The 23041-nt window shown below is 34.6% G+C and overlaps 1 protein-coding gene across 6 annotated transcripts in view; it reads right to left on the bottom strand.

The window, feature by feature from the left end:
• The window catches only part of CBLB (Cbl proto-oncogene B), a 209378-nt gene that overhangs the window by 5205 nt on the left and 181132 nt on the right, over positions 1-23041 (bottom strand). For 5 of the 6 annotated variants that reach the window (XM_068546811.1, XM_068546814.1, XM_068546817.1 and 2 more), the window contains 4 exons: positions 22075-22172; positions 21828-21959; positions 19082-19222; positions 11761-11880 (listed from right to left, as the gene is read on the bottom strand). In XM_068546811.1, the coding sequence (XP_068402912.1) occupies positions 11761-11880; positions 19082-19222; positions 21828-21959; positions 22075-22172 (491 nt within the window). Of the gene's footprint in view, positions 1-11760; positions 11881-19081; positions 19223-21822; positions 21960-22074; positions 22173-23041 lie in introns of those variants that run through there. The other variant, XM_068546816.1, reaches the window with a different exon arrangement.

The raw sequence follows: 23041 nt of genomic DNA, 5'->3' as shown, positions 1-23041 counted from the left end.
CTAAAGTCTACACTGTTTTGTATATCTGTAACTAAATATCTCAAATTATTATGGTCTAGTAAATTGCATTTCTTACTGTTTTGAGGTTTCATTTATTTTTCTATTAAGTATTTCCATTATGCCATGCAGAGAGGGACAATAAATTATGCTTTGCTTCTAATTACTTCCAAAAACTATTAGAGATTCTAGCAAGCTTTCCTTTAGTCAGTTACCACAGAATTTATACCTTTAAATATTGTCTGTTCTGACTTACTTTTAGGTGAGAAAAGTATCTAGAATTAAACACAGGTTTAAATTCCTTGTATTCTACTGGTAATTTTCGAAGAATTTTTCTAATGTTGTTATTTTGTTTCTGTCTAAATACTGAGAAGGGCACATGAGTATCAAGCATCTCTGAAAAGTACAGCTATGAATACTACTAAACTGGGAAAGATGCTATGGCAGCGAGAGACCCGTCTAATGGTATAATTGGAAATTAAGTCTTAAGATTTAGAACTTCTAGATGTAATAAACATGTGTCTTTGATCTTGGCAGATGGCACCTATCACCAGGAAAACCCCCCAAGAAATCTATCCACTCTGTGAGGCTGCTATAATTAATACTGGCCAAATGCAATGGAATTTGCAGATGATAAATTTTATTTGAGAAAGCTATTCTTTTCTTGAAAAAAAATAAGTACTAAACATAATTCAGGAAGGCTAAGTTAGGTTAAACCAAATGTTAGGGAAAACATACACACACACACACACACACACACACACACAAAATGATTAAATCAAAACTATCTAGCTAGAGGAGTGAAGGTATCTCTGATCTGTTTGAAATACCAACTAGAGGAAATGATTCAAACCATCTCTGGAAGGAATCACAATAGATTTTGAAGATATTTTCAGTAAAAAAAAGAAAAAACTTTGAAGCAAAGATTAATTTTTCCAAAAGATAGATTGTTTTTTTTCCTTTTAAATACAAAACTCATATATCCCAACTCATTTAATCCTAGTCCTCATTGCCCTAACTCAAAATCTGTTTCCCCAAAACAGTGCTGACATCTCTTTGGAATCTTACGAATGCCCAGAGTTGAACTGTATCATGTATTAGAGCCCACAAATGGAAGTAACATGAAGCTTTGTTGCAACTTTTTGCCACCTGTTACATACATTTCTATTTATTGCTGAATATTTATTCAATTTGCAATGTTTTAATTTTTTGTTTGTTTTAACTGGATAGTGTAGCTCTGCACCAGGTAACCGACAGCTGCAACTTTTCAAGCTGAGGATGGCGGTGAGGAGCACCGAGGTCGGTTAGATGCATCTCAGTTTGGCCGCTAAGATTTTGAGTGACTTTGAGGTAAGCAGTTTACTTTCATAATTCTCACTCTCCAAATCTACTTTTGTGTCTCCATTTTTAGAGGCATTACTTATCCCTTCTCAGTCAGGTAGTATGGAATTAATTAATTTTTAATGCTCGGTATGTGTGCTGAGGAGAACTTTAAAAAGAAAGGACAATGAATTGACATCTGTAATGATAACCACTATACTACAATGCTAGAGAACAGCAGTTACTATAAATTAATAGGAATTCAAATGTGGAAGAGGACAAAAACCTGGAATTTGTAGTGAGTGCCTAGTTCTGTATGAAACTTTTAAGCAAGATATTAATAAGAAAGATCTGTTACAACCTGAACTAATAGTAAAAGCCATTAAAAAAAAAAAAAAAAAAAGGCAATTTTCATGCCGGTCATTACAGCAAAGCACTTAAAGCCAATCCCCTTTCTAGACAACTCTTCTTAAAACTCATGGACAGCCTTCACTGTCTCCACTTCTTCTTTCTCACAACGTCTAAAAGAGGAGATACCAGGTCCTTATTCCCTTTGGAATGTGTAGATGCAAAGGAGCAATGAAACAGCAGATGACCCTCTCCCAGAGCTCTCCCAAAGCTGCTGTGTTGTCGTTCTGGAGTACACTGGAATGACTATGAATTTTACCAACACTATGGGGATTTCTGTACCTGAATACATGTCATCCTTAGAAATGTGATTGGAAGGACATGTGTTATTCTGGTGCTGCTGTCCGTGCTCATGGTATTTTTGAACTCCTATGAGCAAGGGCAACGACATCCAAATAAGTGCAAGAAGGTGTGGAGCCATAGGCTATAAACAGTACATCTTCCTGGAGCACTAATTTTACTCAAGGATATGAGAGAGTTAATATTTTTAAATATGAAAATAAATGCAGATATACCAAGTAAAATGCAAAGTTTCTATGAATTATTGAAATGACACAGACTTTGAAGCAATTTCCTGCATGCGATTGTCCACTTTTAGTTAAATCCCTAGTCCCCATGTCATTCGGCGTTAGCTCTTTGGTGGGGAGAAAGATTTGAGAAGCAATAGCTTGACAGCATATAAAAATGGACTATCATCAATCATACAATAATTTAAAGTGACGTTAAAAAAAATGTAATGATGTGGTAAGAAACTTATGATACTACGTTGTACTGTGGAGTATGATCTCCACTGTGTGAACATGTGCATGGACAAATCATCATTAGAAAGAGGGCTCCAAAATGGCAATAATGTTCCTTACTGATGACGGGGTTCTAGGTGACTTTTCTTGTTGTTGTTGTTTTTTTTTAAATTCTACCTTGTTCTCTAATGTGCATGTACCACTTTCATAATTTAAAAAAAAAAAAAAGCCTCAGATCCCATCTGTTGGCTTTACAGGTCTGAGCTGTAAAGCAGATCCCATCTGTTGGCTTTACAGGTCTGAGCTGCTCAAGAATCTAAGACAGAGATTGATTCTGCTGGTATAAAAAGTACAGAAAGTACATAGTGAGTGGCTTCCTAAAGTCATGTGAAAAATGAGCACAGTCCAGGTTTTGAAATCTCTACTACAAGCTTAGAATTCTTAGTACCCTCTTCTATCAATCACTACTATTCCTTTGCTACTGTCTTGATTTTATGATTGGCTATCATCTCCAAACTCAGCTTAGCAATCGTTGTTATATGAATGTGTGAGTTAAGTTTTTAAACCTAATTTTTGGCCTGACTACTGGTGGGATAACAACAACATAAATGGGTGCACAGCTTACTGATTCAAATCCTATCAATCAATCATTTACTAGCTGTGAGACCTTGGGTAAATTACTAAACTTCGTTGTGTCTCACTTACTTCTATAAATTGACATTAATAATACCTATTTCAGAGGGGTTGTGGGAGATAAAATTATGACTAGATCTGTATTGTATAGTAAATTTACATTTATTTATATTTTACATATAACATAACATATTACATTGTATTATAGAAACTACTCAACATTAATATACAATATATAAACTATTATATAAAATGTTTTACATGTGCAACTATATAATAATGTTAGGTATTACATTATCTCTGTTATCTGTATTTAAAACTGTATGTAATATTTTTTAAAATCTGAGACATAATCTCAAATTATTTAGTAATTCAATGATGATACTTGGGATGGACAGCAAGACTCTTAGACTACAGATATTTTCAAGTATAAGAAAAAAATATTGGAAGAATCGATATTGTCAAAATGACCATACTACCCAAGGCAATCTACAGATTCAATGCAATCCCTATCAAATTACCAATGGCATTTTTCACACAACTAGAACAGAAAAAAAAATCTTAAAATTTGTATGGAGACACAAAAGACCCCAAAAAGCCAAAGCAATCTTGGGAAAGAAGAACAAAGCTGGAGGAATCAGGCTCCCTGGCTTCGGACTATACTACAAAGCTACAATAATCAAGACAGTATGGTACTGGCACAAAAACAAATTAGATCAATGGAACAGGATAGAAAGCCCAGAGATAAACCCACGCCCATATGGTCACCTTATCTTTGATAAAGGAGGCAAGAATATACAATGGAGAAAAGACAGCCTCTTCAATAAGTGGTGCTGGGAAAACTGGACAGCTACATGTAAAAGAATGAAATTAGAACGCTCCCTAATGCCGTCCAAAAAAATAAACTCAAAATGGATTAAAGACCTAAATGTAAGGCTAGACAGTATAAAACTCTTAGAGTGTTCTGCCTATGTTTTCCTCTATGACATAAATCACAGCAAGATCCTTTTTGACCCACCTCCTAGAGAAATGGAAATAAAAACAAAAATAAACAAATGGGACCTAATGAAACTTAAAAGCTTTTGCACAGCAAAGGAAAACATAAACTAAATGAAAAGACAACTCACAGAATGGGAGAAAAATACTTGCAAACAAACAATGTGACTGACAAGGGATTAATCTCCAAAATTTACAAAGAGCTCATGCAGCTCAATATCCAAAAAACAACCCAATCCAAAAACGGGCAGAAGACCTAAATAGACATTTCTCCAAAGAAAACATACAGATGCCCAAAGGCACATGAAAAGCTGCTCAACATCACTAATTATTAGAGAAATGCGAATCAAAACTACAATGAGATATCACCTCACACCAGTCAGAACGGCCATCATGAAAAAGTATACAAACGATAAATGCTGGAGAGAGTGTGGAGAAAAGGGAACCCTCCTACACTGTTGGTGGGAACGTGAATGGTTACAGCCACTACGGAGAACAGTATGGAGGTTCCTTAAAAAGTTAAGTTAAAAATAGAGCTACCGTATGACCCTGCAATCCCACTCCTGGGCATGTATCCAGAGAAGAACATGATCCGAAACAATATATGCACCCCAGTGTTCCTTGCAGCACTGTTAACAATAGCCAGACGTGGAAGCAACCTACATGTCCATCGACAGAAGAATGGATAAATAAGATGTGGTACATATATACAATGGAATATTACTCAGTCATAGAAAAAGAATGAAATAATGCCATTTGCAGCAACATGGATGAACCTGGAGATTATCATACTAACTGAAGTTAGTCAGAGAAAGACAAATATCATATGATATCACTTATATGTGGAATCTAAAAACAAATGATACAAATGAACTTATTTACAAAACAGACTCAGAGAGAAAAAACTTATGGTTATCAGAGGGGAAGGGTTGGGGGAGAGGGATAGATTGGGAGTTTGGGATTGGCATGTACACTCTGCTATATTTAAAATAGATAATCAAGGACCTACTGTATAGCACAGGGAACTCTGCTCAATATTCTGTAATAACCTAAATGGGAAAAGAATTTGAAAAAGAACAGATACATGTATATGTATAACTGAATCACTTTGCTGTACACCTGAAACTAACACAACATTGTTAATCAACTATACTCCAGTACAAAATAAAAAGTAAAAAAAATTTTTTACTAGACCTGTATCTTACAGTAAATTTACACTTAAACTACTCAAAACATTAAAATACAATATAGAAACTATTATATAAAATATATTTTACATGTGCAACTATAAATATAATATATGTTATGTATTAAATTATCTCTGTTATCTGTATTTAAAATACTTAGCATAACATTTGTCCTGTAGTAAGTGCTTAACAAATTTTAAAATTGATTACTACATACAATCTGAGACATAATCTCTAAAATTATTAAGTAATTCATTGACGATACTTGGGATGGACATCAAGACTCTTAGACTACAGATTTTTTTCAAGTGTAACAATATTTGAGAATTAAAAGAAAAAATATAAATTAACTTATCAAGGCATAAAAGAAATCTCAAACACATCATCATTATGACTTTGTTACTCTCCTGTAAGTTGGAGCAATTATTTCTGGAACTCATTTATGTAAACTTGAATTGCTTCCACTACAGATATACTATTTAATTTTAGAAAGACATGTTTTTATACTATTGAATTTTAGAAGGACATGTTTTAGTACACAGTTTTCACTAAATTACAAATAAAATATCTTCATATACACTAAGGTAGGTAATTATGATTGTTAGGGCCAAGGTTATAACATAACTTTTTTAATACATCCAGAAAATGGTTATAAGAGAACTACATTAGTATTAGATTTGTAAGAAAAATGACCCCATGTTCAGCGGTTTTTAAAACTGAAGCTGTATGTAAGGAAAAACATTTTAGGTAGTTGAACTATGGTAAAACTCTGTAACGCTGCAATTTCCTTTGTTGAAACACAAAACAAAATCTTAAAAACACAGTTTATCTTAAAACATCACTTATAACAATACACAGTTCCAACTCTTATGTGAAATGAAGCCATGATTTCCAGCTGAGGTCTTAATATAAAATTCATTCAACATCTGGTCACTTTTCCTTTAAGCTAGTAAAGAAAAAGTAGTATTGGAATTAATTCCTTTTATGAGACCTCCTTTATTTTGTAGGTATACTTGGCAATAATATCTGTTACCAGTTACAAACACATTTAATAAATACAAGTCATATTCTGAAATTCTAGTGTTATTTTTAAGTATTACCTTGAACGTCCTTTTAAATAAGAATGTTAAAAATAAAAAAATCTCAAGAGCTCAGCTGCACTTCATCAGCATGAGCACAACATCATCATTACGACTTTGTATTCCAATATAAGTTGGATTCCCTGGGTTTTTAAAGAAAGAATGGTATTCAAACTGTAGCACATTATATCTTACCACAAGAGAAAAGCAAACTTAAAAATGTCTATAAAACTCATGCATAGCTAGTACAGACATGAACCCTATGTGAAGAAATAAGCAGACTATTAGCAAAAACATTTGGCCCATATAAGGTATATGCAAGTTTAACACAAGCCGGTAAAATCCACTTATTCTGATTATCATTATGACATATTCATATCATTAAATATTGTTACATCTACAAACTTCAGAAAATTATAAACTTTTATGGGGGGAGAAATAAAACATTTGGAAGGCTCTTTGTATATGTAGACATACATTTACATGCACACATCCTCTTTAGAAAAAGGAAAATATTTTCAAATCAATTAAAATTTTTGAGTTAGAAATATTCTTTTCATAGAAAGCTTATATACATAAGTAAGTCACCATCAATTATTCACATCAGCATAAAAAGAGGAGAAATGGAATGTACAAGATGCGGCAATTATACCAGAATCCTCAACGATCGTCTTAAAAAGGCCTTGATATCAATAAAAACGCTACTGCAAAATAAGCACTATTAGTATCCCAAAGGCACACTGCATAGTCTTAAGTTTCTGATGGAAAGATCTAATCCAGAAGGCAAGCTGAGTCCCTCTCCTGGTGTGAAATAAACTAGTGGACAGCTTGGTAGTAGCCCTGTGAAGCAGCATGTGAGCAAATATCTTGTTGGAAAAAAGTATCTTATTTTCTGTGGTTTGACTGTGTTTGTAAAGAGAGTTCAGGGAGTAGGCTGAAATAGTTGATGTTACAGCTAGCTGAGGCCCTCAGAGTAATAATCAGGACTATTTTATCACTCAGGTAAAGCCAGTTCAGGCTTCTGGTAAATGCTATTTGGGGATGTTTCAACAGGGTTTGTGACTTAAAGTTCTTCCTTGAAATTTCTAGTGTAATGCTAACTGGAATTCCTACCAGTTGAAATCATATATGTGAATGATGTTCCTCTGGGCTCAACAATACCTGCATGTTATGGTGCAAACTGTAAAGAAGCTGTGAAAATAGAGCATTTAGGCCACAACTCTTCTCATAACTTGAGTATATGTTTCTGTTAATCCAGAGCTGGTGGTACTGAATATGTTATTTTAAATCAGTCATGGCACTCTTCTCAAAGTTGTATTTTAACATTATTTCCTTAAGGGATTTGCTTCCTTCTCCTATATATATTGTCAGATACTGTCTCTCCTTCTTCTTGACTTTCACATTTTTTCATCATTCTGGAAATCTACCCTTTCAAATGGAAATACAGTGTTTCAGTGGGTACCCATGGATATATCTGAAATATTGGAATGACTAGAAGTAAATTGGTAAAAACAGCACAGACCAAAATTTGAAATGGTTAATAAAATTTTCTGTTTTTCTGAGTTATATTCAAATGTAAAAACTTAAAAAACTACAGAGGGATTTTTGCATCTCCCATGCATGTCATCAAGTACAGAACTACCGTGTTGATAATTCTCAAAGCAGCTAAATAATTACCTTGATTCAGAAGTTACAGAATGGACAGCTCTCACTATTTAACAAATCTGTGAACTGAGGTTTGAGCTTAAAGGCAAACCAAATCCAGCAATACATAAAAAGGATCATACACCATGATCAAGTGGGATTTATCCCAGGGTTGCAAGGACTTTTCAATATCCATAAATCAATCAGTGTGATACACCATATTAAATTGAAGACTAAAAACCATATGATCATCTTAATAGATGCAAAAAAGCTTTTGATAAAATTCAACATCATTTATGATAAAAACTGTCCAGAGAGTGGGCATATAGGGAACATAACCTAAACACAGTGAAGACCATACAGGGCAAACCCACAACTAACATCATACTCAATGATGAAAAGTTGAAAGCATTCTCTCTAAGATCAGGAACAAGACAAGGATGCCACTCTCGCCACTTTTATTCAACATAGTTTTTTGGAAGTCCTAGCCATGGCAATCAGAGAAGAAAAAAATAAAAAGAATCCAGATTGGAAAGGAAGAAGTAAAACTGTCACTGTTTGCAGACGACTTGATACTATACACAGAAAATCCTAAAGATGCCACCAGAAAACTACTAGAGCTCATCAATGAATTCTGTAAAGTTGCAGGATACAAAATTAATATACAGAAATCTGTCTCATTTCTATACATTAACAATGAAATGTCAGAGAAATTAAGGAAACAATCCCATTTACCATAGCATCAAAAAGAATACAATACCTAGGAATAAACCTGCCTAAGGAGGCAAAAGACCTGTACTCTGAAAATTATAAGACACTGATGAAGGAAACTGAAGATGACACTAACAGATGGAAACCGTGTTCCTGATTGGAAGAATCAATATTGTTAAAATGACCATACTACCCAAGGCAATCTACAGATTCAATGCAATCCCTATCAAGTTACCAATGGCATTTTTCACAGAACAAATAATTTTAAAATTTGTATTGAAACACAGAAGACCTTGAATAGTTGAAACAGAGAAAGAAGAACGGAGCCGGAGGAATCATGCTCCCTGACTTCAGACTGTACTACAAAGCTACAGTAATCAAAACAGTATGGTACTGGCACAAAAATAGACACATACATCAATGAACAGGATAGAAAGCCCAGAAATAAACCCACACACTTATGGTCAATTAATATATTGGGTTGGCCAAAAAGTTCGTTCAGATTTTTCTGTAAGATGTTATGGAAAAACCTGAACAAACTTTTTGGCCAACCCAATATAACAAAGGAGGCAAGAATATACAATGGAGAAAAGATAAGTGGTGCTGGGAAAACTGGACAGCTATATGTAAAAGAATGAAATTGGAACATTCTCTAACACCATATACAAAAATAAACTCAAAATGGATTTAAAAACGTAAATGGAAGATCAGATACTATAAAACTCCTAGAGGAAAACCTAGGCAGAACACTCTTTGACATAAACCACAGCAATATTTTTTGGATTCATCTCCTAGAGTAATGGCTATAAGAGCAAAAAACCAAATGGGACCTAATTCCTGTGTTTTTTTTTTTTTTGGCTGCACCACATGGCATGTGCAACTTCCTCAACCAGGGATCGAACCGTGCCTCCTGCAGTGGAAGCGCAGAGTCTTAATCACTGGACCACCAGGGAAGTCCAAATGGGACCTAATTAAACTTAAAAGATTCTGCACAGCACAGGAAATTATAAACAAAACAAAAAGACAACCTACGGAAGGGGAGAAAATCTTTGCAAATGATATGACCAAAAAGGGATTAAATTCCAAAATATACAAACAACTCATACAGCTCAATATCAAAAAAAAAAACCCAATCAAAAAATGGGCAGAAGACCTAAATAGACATTTCTCCAAAGATGATATACAGATGGCCAAGAGGCACATGGAAAGATGCTCAACACTGCTAATTATTAGAGAAATGCAAATGAAAACTACAATGTGGTATCACCTCACACCAGTCAGAATGGCCATCACCAAAATGTCTACAAATAATAAATCCTGGAGAGAATGTGGAGAAAAGGGGACCCTCCTACACTGTTGGTGGGAATGTAAATTGGTGCAGTCATTATGGAGAACAGTATGAAGGTTCCTTAAAAAACTAAAAATTGAGTTACCATATGATCCAGCAATCCCATTCCTGGGCATATATCTGGAAAAGACAAACTAATTCGAAAAGACAGATGCACCCCAGTGTTCATAGCAGCACTGTTTACAACAGCCAAGACGTGGAAGCAACCTAGGTGTTCATCGACAGAAGAATGGATAAAGAAGATGTGATATATATACACAATGGAATATTACTCAGCCATAAAGACAAATGAAATAATGCCATTTGCAGCAACATGGATGGACCTAGAGATTATCATACTAAGTGAAGTAAATCAAAGACAAGTATCATATGCTATCACTTATATGTGGAATCTAAAAAAATGATACAGAGTTATTTACAAAACAGAAACAGACTCACAGACATAGAAAACAAACTTACAGTTACCAAAGGGGAAAGGAGCAGGGAGGGATAAATTAGGAGTTTGGGATTAGCAGATACACACTACTATATATAAAATAGATAAACAACAAGGACCTACTGTATAGCACAGGGAACTATATTCAATATCTTGTAATAACCTATAATGGAAAAGAATCTGAAGACGAATATACATATATATATATATATATTCAGTTATATATATATATATATATATATATATATATATATATATATATATTCAGTTATATAACAATCACTTGGCTGTACCGCTGAAGCTAAAACATCATTGTAAATCAACTATACTTCAAAAAAAAAGTCAAAATACAGTTAATGAAAAAAATACTGATATAGGACAAAGTTTACATAGGAAAAACTTCTGATGTCTGTAATTATGAGACAAATATATTGTTTCAATTGCTCAAAATATGTGTATGTTCAGCATAACACAGATATCAGCTACTCTTCCCTCCTCCCTTCTATCCATCCACTCATCCAAGAAACATGTGCCTAGGCACTGTTCTGGACACCTGGGGATAAAGCAGTGAACCAAACCACGTGTGTATATTCAAAGCAATACTCTAGCAGATGAGATAGACAAGCAAATAAATGAATGAAAGGTGCTATGAAGAAACATAAAGCAAAAGAAGGGGAGAGAAAGTGACTGTGTAAAGTAGGGGGAGCTATTTTAGATATGGTGGTCGAGGAAGACCTCCCAAAGAAGCAAAGCAGCAGCATTCCATTAATAATGGTTATGAGTACGACTTGTATTTACTAAAATGGTACAAGCTTCTACTCAATGACTGGCAGTAGAGCACTGCATGATAGCCCTAAATAAGCTACGAAAATGAATATTTTGGTGCTAACACTAATTCTAAAGAGATTTCTTCCTTTAATGGAGAAATAAGAGAATGCAGCAGTTCACTATATAAAGACATCAATCCCATTTCTCATATCTGATAAGGCAAAACAAAAGTTAGAGAATGAATAGATTTTGAATCACAGAACATGCTTTACTGACATATCAAAGTTAATATTAAGGCTTAATGTTTTCTTTTCTGTGAGACAATTTTGTAAGCATTCTTCTCATAATACATGCTTTATAAGCAAATGCAAAGGTGATAAAAATACTTTCTTAGGCTGGCAGTGCTCATTAAATTATACACTGAATAAAAAGGTGCTCCAAAAAGCATTGTACAAACGTAAGGTATTATTATTACTATTATTAGCCAACTCACCTGAAGATGAAGGAAGCTGATCATAGTCCTGTGATGTTCTGTTGGATTTGACATTTTCACCTGGTAATCTCCTAGCAGGAGGCAAAGGAACCTGGCCACTTGCTGGATCAAAGAAGGGATCTTAAAAAGAAAGATAATTTTCAGATTAAAACTATTATCTCTTGGGCTTCCCTGGTGGTGCAGTGGTTGAGAATCTGCCTGCCAATGCAGGGCACACGGGTTCGAGCCCTGGTCTGGGAAGATCCCACATGCCGCGGAGCAACTAGGCCTGTGAACCACAACCACTGAGCCTGCGCTCCGCAACAAGAGAGGCCACAATAGTGAGAGGCCCGCGCACCGCGATGAAGAGTGGCCCCCGCTTGCCGCAACTAGAGAAAGCTCTTGCACAGAAACTAAGACCCAACACAGCCAAAAATAAATAAATAAATAAATTAATTAATAATAATAATAAAGGAATTCCTTAAAAAAAAAAAAAACTATTATCTCTGCTAACTGGCTAAAGAAAAAAATTAGAAATTCTCTATAAAGATCAGTTTTTGAAAATAAGAAAACATTTCATGACTGATAGTAACCATTTTCTAATTTGCGTATTTTCTAATTTATTCATCACTTGCTCAAATATGCTTTTCCCGTTTGTTCCTAAATAATACACACTACTAACTTTGTAGTTTTCAGATCTCTTATTTGATGGTAAAATTGTTGATGGTAAAAACTGCTTCTAATTTTAATTTTCTGTCCCAGTCCGTCCTGTACAATGAATAGAAACTGTTGTAAAGTCAAAGAAAAAAATGGGTTTTGAATTTTGCCTGTAAGAATATTATATCAGTTAATCTGTCTAAGCATTAGGCAGACATAATCTGTAAAATGTACCTGACATTTGGGATTTGTGAGGATTAAATGAATTCATGTCTATGAAATCTCCTGTACATATAATAGTGCCTTTTAAAATACTACATTGGGCTTCCTATGCAAAAAATTGTTAGTTGGCTCACTGAACAATAAATTCAGTTATTAAAAATTATGCTATTATTAACATTAAGGTTTGTATAAGTAGTAAAATGTGTTTTTTTTTTTTTTACCACCTTGACAGAGAGGGGGAGTCTGAAATAGTGAAAAATATGAATTGAAGACAAATTAAAGATTATTGTACTTCTTAATTATATTTATTAAAAGTAGAATAATGGCAGAAGCTAATGGAAGCTAGTGGCAGAAAAAGATTGTATCAGTGCTACTATATTAAATCATTAGGACTATAAACCTACCTGGTTTAAAATTAGTAGTATATGAGTTTAAATCCATAGAACTGATTCATTTTCTGAGTAGATGAACATTACCTCTGCAACCTCTGGTTCACTGATAATTTATCATCTGCCACCACTGCCATCTCGGGCTCCTCTGTTTTCCTCTCTCATAACACTTTCTTTTATGTCTGCCAGTATCTCCAAAGGTACTGTAAGTTCTTTTCAGGGCAGGGACCTTATCTTACTCAATTGTGTTTGAATTATATCTCCTAATAGAAACACAGTACCAAGCACACTGCTTGGTAAATAGCCTGCACTTCACAAATATTTGCCTTTAACTACCAAAATTAACTCAGATTCAGATTTTTCATAAACTCAAATTCTGTGAAATTTGTATTGCTAACATAAGGCTAAAATTGTAACTATTAAAGAAGACCTGATAAATATTTCATTGTTTTAACTTCCATTTGAGTTTGATATTAAAAATATGTAACAATTTGATTATTTGAGAAGGAAATACATGCCTATTTATATTAATTTTGACTAGTTGAAGCCCCTATTTGAGTACAATAATTATCTCCAGCTTTACTGGAGACGTTTTTTTTTTTAACCTAAGCAAGGCTACTTAATTTGCTTTCATTAATTTTGAGATTAAAATAAGTCTTAGATTCTGAGTTTTCAATAATTGAAAAGTCAATGGTTCAGCCTCATTAATTTTGCTGAAACATTTTAGGAAGGAATAAGAAGATAAATCAAATTCCATGCAACAAATGTTTGTTAGTCTTTTGATTTGGAAGGCTAACCAAAGGAACCAAATGTGGTGATTTCTGCATAAATTTAGAAATTTCCCAAAGATTTACAGTTAAATATTCAATAAAATTTACTTTCAATTCTTCATTCTAAAACATCACTGATAAACTATTAGGTCAGAGAAAAGACTGTCTTTTATAATTACACTTTTTTATTTCCTTAGGGGTAAATTTATAGGTTTGTTAGATATACTTATGCTATTTCTAGTCATCTATTTATTTAAGACTAAACATTAGATTCTGGATACATTATTGAGTCATAAATAGAGTACAAAATATACAGTAGTATGCTATTGCTCCATTAATCTGTTGCACCTAAAAGGTCACTAGGTACACTAAAAATATTACCAAAAATAGCACAAAATACTTAGTTCAGTTCTGAATCACTACAATGCTTCACGTTAAGTTTGGCTAAACTGGGCTTCTGTAGCAAGTTATAAAGTTGGAAGCATTCCTGCTTCGATGGGAAAAGATATTATATAGAATACAATTACTACAGAGAGTACAATAATTACCAAATTTGAAAATCAATAAGGTGTTTAAAAGTAAATTCTCCAAAAATTCATTAAAGTAAAATTTTATATCCACACTTAGGATTAAAACATACAAATTGAAAATACCATAGCAAATGTACAATTTATATAGTAATACATGTTTGAGAAATGAATGAATGAATAAACACAATGGGACTAGTCTACTCTAAAAAGCAAAGTACAAGTGCCTGTGATTTACAGTATGGTAATGCTAAATTCAAAAATTTTAAGACTTATTTTAAGAAGAGATTATTAAAAACTAAGGAAACACTGGGAGGAAAAGGTTTGCTAACTAACTGTAAAAGAAGTGGGGAACTACGCATCAATCAAAATTATGCCGTGTAAGAAGGAAACCTATCAAGTGGTTATCGCTGGGAGGAGGCTTTATGGAATTTTTTTCTTAGTTCTTTTTTTTCCCCCACCATCTGAAACACTTCCAATTTTTTACTCAAGCATAGGAAAAGAGGCAAATAAAACTGAACAGTTAAAACAATGGCATCTTTCCTCTGGGGCTGTCCAAAAGCCATCTGAAAGATTTATCAGCTATTCTGAAAATTTTAAAAGAATGTCAATGCTAGATCTAATTGATAGAAGAGGATTTGAAGACCTATTTAGGTGAGACAAAGCTCCTCACTCTTTAACTCACATTCATAAAACCCCCATATGTAGTGATCTGGCCACTGATCAAGTCCTCAAGTGTTTGTTAGAGAACTCACTACCCCTCTGAGATATAAGAAGTATTAATAATCCAGGAAGCTTCTTAACAGGAATGAAATTTCCACTCCTAATTCTTCTCACTGGTCAGTCTTTGTCTCAGGAGACATGGACGAAATCTAATCATTCTTTTACAAATACTGTGGTTGAAAGCAACTCTAATACATACTCAAGATCTTCTCTTCTCTTCTGTCGGTTAAACATCCTCAATTCCTTTAATCTACCATAGTTTACACGGTGTGGTTTTTACTTCCCTCTCCCATCCTGGCTGCACTCCTCCAGATATAGCCTAGCCCCTGGGTTTCTCCAACTTGAGCATGCATCAGAATCACCCCCAAAGGCTTATGAAAACACAGATTGCTGGGTCCTACTCCCAGAGTTTCTGATTTAGTAAGTCTTGGGTAGGTCTAAAGAATTGGCATTTTTAACAAATTTCTAGGTAGTGTTAATGCTGCTGGTCTCAAGACCACAGTTTGAGAACCACGGCTCTACCCATCAGTCCTTCAACACCTGCACACAGCAGTCTCCACACTGGCTGAGCCTGGGGGAGCACCTTGCCTCACTCGATCTCTGATTTGAACTCTGTGAGTGCAACCCTCAGAGGGCATGAGAGTCCCTGGTAACTACGTCATGAGTGTGCTTCATAAAGGTCACAGTCAACCAAACCCCTAAAAACCCTTTCCAATAACTGTTGCTAATGATCCAAGTTTTCTTTGTATTTTACTTATGCAACTGCATTTCTGGATCCCGTGGAAAACCTTCCTTCATCTCTAATAAAGTCAATTTGGCTGGCTTTTAGAGTTGAATTGTGACTTTAAGATTGGATAAGGACTTCGAAAGAGATTCCAGGTTAGAAATACAGTGAGGAAAAGGTTCAGAAAGGGCTGCCAAATACGTTGTGTATTTTGTGCACTGCACAAAGACATGCAGTAATGGGACTGAGCAGACTTTAATACAGCCTTGGCTTTGTTCCTGGAGCACTGGCCCTGGCACAAAGCAGAGGGAGGGGTGCCTATTTCAACCCACCAACACAAAAGAAATGCCTTTTTGTAATTTGGACAAAAGCACATATATGCTAGCAGTAGCCCTGGGTTTGGAGACAGTAAAGTGTAAAGCTTTTTTTGAGGACTCTTCAGGTTTTGTTAAGATATGACTGGCCTGTCCAGAGTAGACGGCTCATGTACAGCAGTGGGCATTACTATTTTGCCAAAAGAAATCTTGCATGAAGGCCTAAAATAGAAAACAGATAAAAGCGGCATCAGAGCTGTGCCCCTGCTTCGCTTCCCCCGCCTGATCATACAGGAGTCCTAAGGCTCCTTTGCAGAAACACAGGACCCTGTAGTTTGAAAACCACTACTATAGAGCAGTCACTGGGCTATAAGGCTGGAAAGGTGGACCCGACTCAGGTGTGCAGGGCACTGAATGCTGGAATAAAGAGGTAGCTTTGAGTAGGTGTTTAATACAACATCATGGGGATATCCAACCTTTGTCTTTAATTAGGGATAAAGATTTCCTCAAGGAAACCAAATTCTTCATAATGCCAGAAAAGGCTTATCATTACACTGGACTAAAGTTTTACAGATTAAACTAAACTATAGTGAAAATAATAGCAGTAAAGTGCTCATATAGTCCATTTAAATTTAGCAATCACCGTTGTTTACCTTGTTTGGTTCTACAGCTATTAAGTTAAACTTTTGTTTAGCATTTATAGAGTATTCTTTCATGAAGTTCAGTTCAGGATGAAGAACTGCTTTTGTGAATTTTCTATCACACTTCTTTAGACAGCCTAATGTGTTGAATACTTTGCAAAATGATACAGTCAAGTGCTTATTTAAAGCTGAAAGAACCTTTCATGTTCTACGATATCATTATGTTAAGAAGAATTAAAATATTTCTTTTGAAAAAGATGTGGTCTATACATGTGGCTTAAAATTGAATAAAAACAGTTGACTCATTGGATCTCATAAAGGATCTGACAACAGACTAGAAATTTGTCCTGTTAATTATATGAGACTGGAAAGGGGGGAAAAGTTGCCATTTTTTCCTCAGAAGTATTTATTATCGAGGGCTATCAACATTACTTGAATGGAATTAGAATACTTCCATGCATAAAAGGAGTTCAAGAGAGAGTGAGTCAACAGGTTCAGATGACCCTGCTCTGGTCCCATGTTAGCCTCACACCACAGGTTAAGGATAACTGCTACTGAGCCTACCTGGCAGCCAAGCAAAGCTATATATGAAATAAATCAGTTTATACAACTTTCATTCTAATGAAAGGGGGCCTTTTTATTTTGAAGTAATTTTTTTAGTAATCTTGAGAAAAAACTTTTTGAAGATTTTTACAAAAGCAAAATGAACAATGAAATTATAAAGAACTGAAATATTTTACAATTAATTCTTTTGATAAAAACAGGTGTGTGTTTGTGTAAAAAAGTGTAAGAATTAAGTCAAGCCTGGAAAGCTTGGCTTAATTTTAAAAGAAGGCACTACAATTAACTTTCATTTAACGGGGCTTAAATTACATATATAAAAGGTGATAGGTACCTTATAGGAATCTGGCTAGAAATTATCCAGAAGTTTGCCTTGGGAAAGGTTAAGTTTACTAAGATTTAGAGATATTCATTTTTTAAAAAAAATTTATTGGAGTATAGTTGCTTTACAATGTTGTATTAGTTTCTGCTGTATATATTCATTTTTACATGTTAATTAAAGTCCATGTATAAAACAAAGATTTGAATAAGTATAAGTGAAAAAGATAGCAAAATGTTAGCGTGTATATGTAGCTATATGAATAAGAGCCTAATAGTTAGTTATCCATGCTTTCTGCTTGGATTAGAAGGGTTATGAACCTTGCTCTTTGATTGGTAGCATTCAGTGAATTAATGTGATCCATGAGGGCAGGGAGGCATCTCACAGAGTGGGTGACACAGAGGACAATTCAATATTTATTGACGAAACATTATTCCTTGAAAATAAACTACTTTTAGAAACTGAAGCTATATATTCCAAGTTATATGTCTATAATTTTGTGGGTCATATCTACAAACTGCCTCAAACTTCTAAATTATCAAACCAAATGGAAAAAAAAAAAATGAGAAAAATGTTAAAGATGAATGATAATGGTTAAGATTCCCAAGTTTTCAAAGAAGCATGTAGGTGGCCAAAGGACAAAGGGAGTATTCTTAGAAGGCTTTCGTGATTTATCTCATACACAGATGTAAAGCAGTTGTTAAAAAAAGAAAATCTTTACCCTATGTTTAACCAAACCAAGTCGAGGAGGCAGACATTTCAGAGTACAGATCACAGTATCACCAATAGGACTGACGGGAACAATTAATATCAGCAGATTCAACATAACTGAAATTGTTTTTCCTGATAATTCTGACTAGTGGAGGGGATGATTTATTAAGTCTTTTTATTTCTACTCCTCACTTGAGTTTTTTTTAAAAAAGCTATGTATTAATTTTTCCTTGAAGACCAATAATTTTAGTAGATACATTGAGGCATTAAAAATAAAAACAGTAACAAAACAATAAAATGCAGATATTTCAGAAAAACGTATCTATTAATGTTACAACAATATAATTTACCAAGATATTATGTTTTCGAATAAAATTATGACCCTAAAGCATACTTAGTAAAAAATTTTAAACACATTGTTTGAAAAAAATATTGCACTCAGAATTAGGAGAAAGTCTAAATTTGTCTCCATCACTTTTAGCCCAAACACAGAGCACTTCTGGTTCTCACCTTTTGTAACATACAGGTGTTATTTGGACCTGATAATCTCTTCAGCGCCATTTCTAAATTCTATGATTCCTTGTTGCTTTTGCCATTTTTGTAATCCTTTTGGCATTAAACCAAACAACTAACAGACAAACCTATCCAACTGCTGTTTTCCCCACCCAGGGATTTTTCAGCTTGGGAGCTAGAAACCAATGAATCACTAATGCTTATTTGACAGTATCATCTTAGAAATATTTTTGCTTTCAGTGAAAAGGTTTGCTTGGTTTTTCCCTCCTACCTGAAGGAAGGAGGAAAAGGTCCTGTCCTGAGGATGGTCGGCTGCTGGAGCCAGGAGGTTTTGAATGTTCGATGAGACTATGCCTTGCGGGAGGTGGGGGAGGTGGGAGGGACGGGGGGAGGGCATCAAAAGCATCTTCACCTGCATTGAAAGAAAGGTCAGTATCAACAGCAGAACTTCATTAATCAAACCACAGTATCAGGCAAAAATAATGATTTTCTCTTGCTGCTTATAAACAACTTCACCTGCAGTGTTTACCCAGCAGTTCACTGACTTTGTTAATGGGAGCTGATTATTTTGTAGGAGGTGTTTGGAGAGAAACACAGGCACACAAACACACATGTGTGCATACAGACTTTTTCGATCTCTCAGCCCTTTCTATTAAAAAGCAGTATTTCAGGTTATGAAACAGCTTATTACTCACTTGTAACCTTTATAATAAGACATTGGAGGTTTGAACTAAATATATTACAGATCACATCATCAAAACAATTTTTGTGTAACAATAAGAGTTCACAGCCTCTAATTAGAAAATCACACTATGCACAAAAATTTAATGTCACAAAATAGTTTAGATTATCTTTTAAAAGTTTGCTCCACGGCATTTTAATTCATTTAAACTAATGCTCCATATATTTCATTGTCAAAATATACAGAATATGCACCTGCAGTAGAGGAATATGATCTTTTTCTACTTATCAGATATCTCTAGGGAGAAACAGTTAAATATATCAATAGAACTACCTCTTGTGGTGGTCCCAAAGCTAGTTACTTATATTTGCATAGTTCCCAACTTTAGTAACTGTAGAATACTGCAGTATGCTTTTATGTCTACTTGTGTTTCCCCTGCCACGTCTTACTATCCTATTCATATTTTCCCTCATCTTGATTCTTTAAAAAATAAAATTGCAGTGTATGTATTTTTGTAAGCAATCACAAATACTTTGTGAATGAAACAGGGTATAAATACCTACATCTTCTAGTAATAAAAATTCTCATGGATTTAAATACATTGACTTAAATATAAAGGTATATTTAAATATAAACGGTTTCACCACTCATCCAGCTTGCCTTGCAAAAAGTATTCAAAATTTTTTCTCTAATGATCATAAATATTTTTCTAATGTAAAATATATGAAGGTATAGGAGAGAGAAAGAAAGAGCTTTGTTATCATTCCAACCTTCAGCTATTTCCTACATTATCTATCTCATTTATTCAAATCCTTTATCAATCAGCCCCTAAATGTCAGGCACCATGCTAGGCACATGGATAATGTGAAGATCAGAATCATAAGTCCTCGACCCCGAGGAGCTTAGATTCCACAATGAGATCTAAGAAAAGTTCACAAAAGGCTCACAGGTGAATAGGTCCCAGAGGGAGAGAGAGATGCATTGTAAGAGGGAAGAGGAATGCAGAAAGTGGCACTCAGCAAGGTGTTACCAAGAACAGGAAGGCCTGGGCTATCAGGGCCTCAGAAACATTTGTTCATCAAACACAGGGATGGCGTCTACTAGGCAGAGGAGTGAACAGCATAAATAAAATATGAGATGTACATGAAGAGCCCAAGGAAGGATGAGTTAAAAAGGTTGGAACATTTATCTGCATTGTCCAATATGGTAGTAACTATCCCCATACAGCTATTTAGTTTAAATTTAAATTAACTAAAATTCAGTTCTACAGTCACACATATAGATCTTTTATGTCACCACATAAAGTTCTATTGGACAGTGCGGATCTAGTCATAAAGACTTGGGGAATAGGTCAAAAACAGCATACAGGAAGAAATGGAAGAGAAAAAGACTAGGTAAAGAAGGAAGTTGGGAGGTGCTTGTAATCCACGTAGGTGAGAGTAAAGCACTGAACTGCAGAAAGAACAGGAGCAAGACATTCAACTGTATAACTAACTGGAAACACCAGTTGATGGTGTTTTTGGGAAAAAAAAAATGGAGAGGTTCATTTCTAAGTAGCCTAATGATTCAGATAAGCTTATAAATGAACCTTCATTATACATTATTTTATGCTATGGTGACTCATTATTGTAAAGCCTTAACTTGTGAAGGTTTCTTAATTGTCTTCCTCTAAAAATAGGGTGAGAAGCTTCCTACCTAGAATTAATGAAATAAACAGACACCTGCACTGGCCAATTTTAACATAAATACACACCTGTGTGTACCTTCACACATGTACACACACACACGCATTAAGTGTACTTCATGGTAAAATTTGAAACAAAGAAATTGAGATTCTTTGGATGTGTTCTAGTTGCAGTGATTATAAGACAGAATTTATTTTCAGCTCTCTACAATAAAGTATATAATTTCCCATAATGTAATTAGCTAAGTGAAAGTGGGTCATTTTATATTGAAAGAAAAAGTAAGTACGCATTCATTAAGAATTATACTTAAAGAAAACCTCAGATGAATACTCCACATCTACTAGAACACAAGCACCTGGGGGAATGAACAATGCCCTCATAAGATTTTGTAGACTGCATTTAGTACATGAAGAGACAACTGGATAAAACCCTAACTGATGCCAGCTATTTACACCACTGCTTCAGTCATCTAAATGGAATAATGGTCACAGGAACTGAGAGCCACTATCACCTGGAGATTCCATTCTAATTCAGACAAATTCATAACCTAGTGAGTCTACATTGCACTGAACTAAGAATTCTGATAATTCAGATATTAATTGAAAGAGGTGGCAGGGAGGCTTGCTTGAAATTGTTTTAAAGGTTTCAACCTAATGGAGGGATGAGAAGATCATAATCAGAGGGCGTCCTGTTGAGTGAAGAACCATGCTTTGGATTGTCCCGAGTTGGAGGCCTGGCAGGTGGTAATGGCACTGGATCAGAGGCTGAATCAAAAACATCTCCTAGAGGATAACACAAAATCTTAATGTATTTTCAGTACAACAATGGCATGGAATTTTACCTTTAAATTCTGACCATTAAGACACAGAATACAAAGAGAATATGTCTTATACATACCCTTTAAATATATGCCTAACTCAGGGATGTTTGATTTCTTCATCTCTGAAGACGTACCGTGTGTTCCATTCAATATACAGTGACCATTATCACAAGACCTGAAGCAGAAATCAAAGGACAAAAATCATAAGGATAATTACTTTCCATTTAAAAGTCATTTGGGGGTGGGGAGATGATGGGAACTAGCAACGCTGCTCATGTAATAAAGTTAGGATATAAATATAATTAATTTCCTTTTCTGGAGAAAGTAAAGTAATATTATCTAGATACTTGAATACTTTTACAAAGCAGAAGTAAATATTCCATGGAAGACAAAGGTTTTTTTCTTTTTTTAAGTGAAACTAAGAATTACAAGGGCCACAAAATTGCTTATACCCTAAACACACCTGTGGAATTAACATTTCATTTTGGAAGATTTCAATGTTACCTTACCAAGGTTTTGAAGAAGAAAATGTAATATGCAGGCAAAAAATATGTAAAAGTCCCAATGACATCATTACTGGTTAACGGTACTTCGCAGTATATTTTTATTTCTGTAAATTAAGCTTTCCTTATTATAAACTAGAGCCTGTCAAGGAAGGAGAATTATTAAATATTCAGAAAGTCCATTAAAATTCAGATAGGCATATTCAAAGACCTAGAGTCTGGAGTATAATTTCACCACTGCCATGAACAAAACTGGCACTTCTGACAACTGTAGAAAAATGACTTTAGCAAAGGCCTTGGGAACACAACAAATATTTTAATCTGGGTGTCTGTAAAAGGATAATACTAAAAAAAAAAGTATTTTTATTGTCGGTATTAATGCTTTCAAATCATACTGTGAACACAATGCACAAATCCGGGGGCACAGGAAGGTAGCAGCAGGAAGAGAAGGCATGGAGCATATTTTGTCTTCAGAATATAGCTGTGTAGCAACTGACTATCTGCTCACCAAGTTACTGTGCTCACAAAGAGCTATAGAAGG

This window comes from Eschrichtius robustus, chromosome 6, assembly GCF_028021215.1.
Source record: "Eschrichtius robustus isolate mEscRob2 chromosome 6, mEscRob2.pri, whole genome shotgun sequence".
NCBI lineage: Eukaryota > Metazoa > Chordata > Mammalia > Artiodactyla > Eschrichtiidae > Eschrichtius > Eschrichtius robustus.
Note: the sequence above shows the minus strand (reverse complement) of the source record. Positions and strands in the feature narration are given on the sequence as shown.